The sequence below is a fragment of the Priapulus caudatus genome, unplaced genomic scaffold, assembly GCF_000485595.1.
Source record: "Priapulus caudatus unplaced genomic scaffold, Priapulus_caudatus-5.0.1 Scaffold2017, whole genome shotgun sequence".
NCBI lineage: Eukaryota > Metazoa > Priapulida > Priapulimorpha > Priapulimorphida > Priapulidae > Priapulus > Priapulus caudatus.
The window spans coordinates 35,419-39,458 of NW_014579078.1; the positions used below are offsets into that span (position 1 = coordinate 35,419).

A 4,040-nucleotide genomic window follows, 5' to 3' on the forward strand; every position below is an offset into this window, starting at 1 on the left:
AAATCATGTTTAACTCCTCTTCAGGGTTCAAAAGGCTTATCAGACACTTACTCTTCGCCATGTCAGGGAAGCACTTCATGCGCCTTTCAATAAAGCATAAAATGCTAGGGTCACCGCTGAAACTCTATTATATATATCACCTCCTGTCAGCACCATGTCCTCAGAAAATGTATAAAATCTGCCCTGTGCCCATGTGACCTTTGCACCTGTGCACTCCAATTTCGGCACAGTGATGGTTTTTCCTACCATTGCATGCTATACACGACTATCACGAGCCTAGGTCGCATGCCGTTTAGATTTGGGTGCCGTCAATTCTGGCATTTCCGTCCTCTATTACCTTAGTTAGGAGGGAAGTTCCCCCTTCTTTTACACCTTCGCATCGCCCGAGACATCCCACTCGTTGTCGGATACCCCCCCACCCCCCCCACGTCCCGCAATTATCGTGCCGACCGTACGTCGAGCGGTAAAAGATTTGTGCCCAACGGTTTGACGCACGCGCGCCGCACGCACGCACGCACGCATCGCACGCACCGCACGCACCTGTAGCTACGGACGGAGGACGAATCACGCGATTCTACAGCTGCATCTGATACCGTCAGATCGAGATGCGCGCTAAAAATAAAAATAGGTGTCAAAATTTTATGACACGAGTTATAATATATACACACGATTCTCTTCGTCAGGCGGACTAACAACAGACTTTAATATCGCGGCTGGCCATTAGAGTGTATAGCTGAGCGAACATTCACGGGCAAGTCAAATAGTCCTGTTCACATCGCGCCCCGTGAATCTAATGCCCGTAAATGTCCATTTGTCTCTTATTTCACCGTAGATGGTCGCGCTCTCTCTCTCTCTCTCTCTCTCTCTCTCTCTCTCTCTCTCTCTCTCTCTCTCTCTACTCTCTCTCGTCTCTCTCGTCTCGCTCTATCTCCTCTCTCTCGCTCTTCTCTCTCTCCTCTCTCCTCTCTTCCTCTCTCTCTCTCTCTCTCTCTCTCTGCTCTCCTCTCGCTCTCTCTCTCTCTCTCTCTCTCCTCTCGCCTCTCTCTCTCTCTCTGCTCTCTCTTCTCTCTCTTCATCTCTCCCTCTCTCCCTCTCTCTCTTCTCTCTCTCTCTCTCTCTCTCTCTCTCTCTCTCTCTCTGCTCTCTCTATCTAGCGTATAGGTTTTCTATCTATGCCAGGGCTATATCTTATGCGGTCACCCATTTCCAGAGAGAAACGATACAAGAGTTTACTGTAGACTCGGATATTCAACTCAGAATGAGAACGAGACAGCATAAGAACGAGACAGAATTAGGATGACGAAGTAAGCGAGAGAGAGAGAGACAGACAGAGCGAGACGACAGACAGACAGACAGACAGACAGACAGACAGAGGAGGGAGAGATGAGGAGTAGAGAGAGAGATGAGTAGACGACGGAGCGAGAGAAAGAGAGAGAGGAGAGATGGAACGAGAGAAGAGAAGAGATTAGAGAGACGAGAAGAGAGAGAGAGAGAGAGAGCGTGTGCTGCGTGCGTACTGCGTGCGACCTCGTGTGTTTGTGTGTGTGTGTAGTGGGTGGTGTGTATGAGTGTGCGGGTTGCGTGCGTAGCGGTGCGTGCGTGACCGTGTCGTCTGCTGCTGGTGTGTGTGTGTGTGTGTGTGTGTGTGTGTGTGTGTATACACACATGTCTCTTCGTCAGGCGACAACAACAGAAAGCTCACGATAATTAAAATTTTCACTTATTTCTATTTTTTAAATTTATCTTCATCTCTTCAAGGGCTGTCCGTTGTTTTTACTTATATTATATATAAGTATGTATATATTATATATATATATATAAATATCAAGAGTACATAATGGGAAATATTATATATATCAGGAGTAGATAATAGGGAATTCCCTATTATCTACTCCTGATATATATATATGCAATGCATAACTGTGTTTCAGGGCGCCGCTGCCACGTCTATGTACGATTGCGAGGGTGGCGACCATGGCTAGTTTTCTGTCTGACGTGTCTTCTTTTTATAACGGCGTTTTGGAAAAACTCTTCCGTGCTCCTCGCCTCGCAAGATCGAAGCTCCGCCGCGCCACCTGGCGCCTCAACGACGGCCGCCGCGAGCGACAGCGGCGTCGAGTTTACCATCTACGACCGCAACTACACGTACAGGGCGCCGCCGCTGAACTGCACGAGTCGCACGCTGCTGCTCCTGCTCGCCATCTCCTCGGCGTCGGACGTCGCCGGCCGACGTCTCGTGCGACAGACGTGGGGATCGGTGAGCCGCACCAGCGACGAGGGTGACGCTGGCGTTCATCGTCGCAGACGCGGGGTGACCAATGGCGCGCCGCGGTCGAGCGCGCACGCGCGCGCAGCTTGCAGCCGACGCACCGCCGCCGCCGACGACGGCGCAGCTTGCAGCCGACGCACCGCCGCCGCCGACGACGGCGCAGCTCGCAGACGACGCCGCGCTGACGTCTCGCGTGGCGTTCTTCTTTAACGAGACGCAGTACACGTACGCGGCTCCGGACATTCCGTGTACGAACGACACACTCCTGCTCGTGCTCGTCGTCTCGGCTGTCGGCGACGCCACTGGTCGCGCGTCGGTGCGTGACACGTGGGGCTCGCCCCGACGCAACCGCACGCAGGTCGTCGTCGCCTTCCTCGTCGCCGACAGCGCCGACGCGACGACGCGACTGCGCGTGCGCGACGAGATGCGTCTCCATGGCGATGTCGTGCTCGGCGACTTTCTCGACACGTACGACAATCTGACGGCGAAGTCGGTGATGGCGCTGCACGTCGCCAGTCGGCGCTGCCCGCAGGCGACGTTCGCGATGAAGATCGATAGCGACGTGTTCGTAAACCTGCTCGCGCTAACGCGCTACCTGCAGACAACGGCAAATCGCACGCGCGCGATCGTCGGTGCGCGAAAGACGGCGTCGCATCCGTACCGCGACCGCCGCAATAAGTGGTACGTGTCGGCGAGCGAGTTCGCCGGCGACGTCTACCCGCCTTACGTCGTCGGCGGCGCGTACTGCATGAGCGCCGACGTCGCGGGGCTGCTGTACGCCACCTCGCGGCGCGTGCGTCCGTTTCGCATGGAGGACATCTACGTGACGGGCATGCTGGCAGAGCGTGCCGACGTCGCGCGTGTTAATCACGACTCGTTCGTTATCCAGCCGACGGGCTTGGACCGGCGGCGGTTCCTGAGTCGAGTCCGCTACATGCCCACCTATTTCGTCTTTCATCCCGTCAACCTTGTGCAGCGGCAGGAGATGTGGCAGCACATGCGCAAGTCGGACGAGTTTAGAGCGCTGTACGTCGCGTGAATCACGTGGAACACTGCAGATGGCGACGACAGCAGAGTTTTAAAGACAGTGCCCAATGGTTTTAACATTCCATCACGTCAACTTTCAATATTGTATTGCGTTAAACATTTTAAATTGTTGGTCGGTAGGAGGAGATGAATTAAGAATGGTGATACTATCGCCACCCCGCGAATATTGTTAACATTACATCAAGAGTGAATAATGATGATAGATATAATAATCTAATAATTATTATTCACTCCTGATTACATCTACCCGTTTATAGGGGCCAAGTGTTTTAGAGCTTTAATAGCTTGTAGCGATCATACAAAAACAGCTTTTAGTGTAAAAATTAAGACTTGATTTAAAGGTCCACAAATGTCACTCGCATGAAGATCGTTGTCGTGTTATTTGTCCTATCCGCCTCCAATGATTTACAGGTAGAGATAGTCAGTCAATCATCCTTGGGATAGGGCGCGTTAAAGACGCTGCCCAGTACAGCAGTTGCGTAAAATATAGTCAATAACACGTGTAAACTGGTAGCAATCCAAAGAAGACGTGGTTATCTCCTTCAGGCTGATACGTCAATTCCGGGCTGTATACTTATACCTGTGTAAAATGCTAGTTCAAAAATGATTAAACGAAAGCATCATATTAACTATACTCTGCTGCGAATGCTTTGTTTCTGGCATTTACGATAAGGAGGTGAATGACCAAAGTTATGCGGGTAGTTAGGGTGTCAATTAGCCGCAT

At 51.9% G+C, this 4,040-nt stretch overlaps 1 protein-coding gene across 1 annotated transcript; it reads left to right on the top strand.

Moving 5' to 3' along the window:
• Nucleotides 1–1,905: 1,905 nt before the first annotated feature.
• On the top strand, nucleotides 1,906–3,936 carry LOC106818089 (beta-1,3-galactosyltransferase 5-like). The gene is made up of 2 exons (XM_014822807.1): nucleotides 1,906–2,344; nucleotides 2,490–3,936. The coding sequence occupies exons 1-2, from the start codon at nucleotides 1,913–1,915 to the stop codon at nucleotides 3,306–3,308; spliced, it is 1,251 nt and encodes a 416-aa protein (XP_014678293.1). The 5' UTR covers nucleotides 1,906–1,912; the 3' UTR covers nucleotides 3,309–3,936.
• Nucleotides 3,937–4,040: the final 104 nt, after the last annotated feature.

Coding starts and splice junctions, on each gene's coding strand:
- LOC106818089 (XM_014822807.1), top strand. CDS start 1,913: ATGCATAACTGTGTTTCAGGGCGCCGCTGCCACGTCTATGTACGATTG. Junction 2,345..2,489: donor CGCCGCGGTCGAGCGCGCAC/GCGCGCGCAGCT, acceptor AACGAGACGCAG/TACACGTACGCGGCTCCGGA.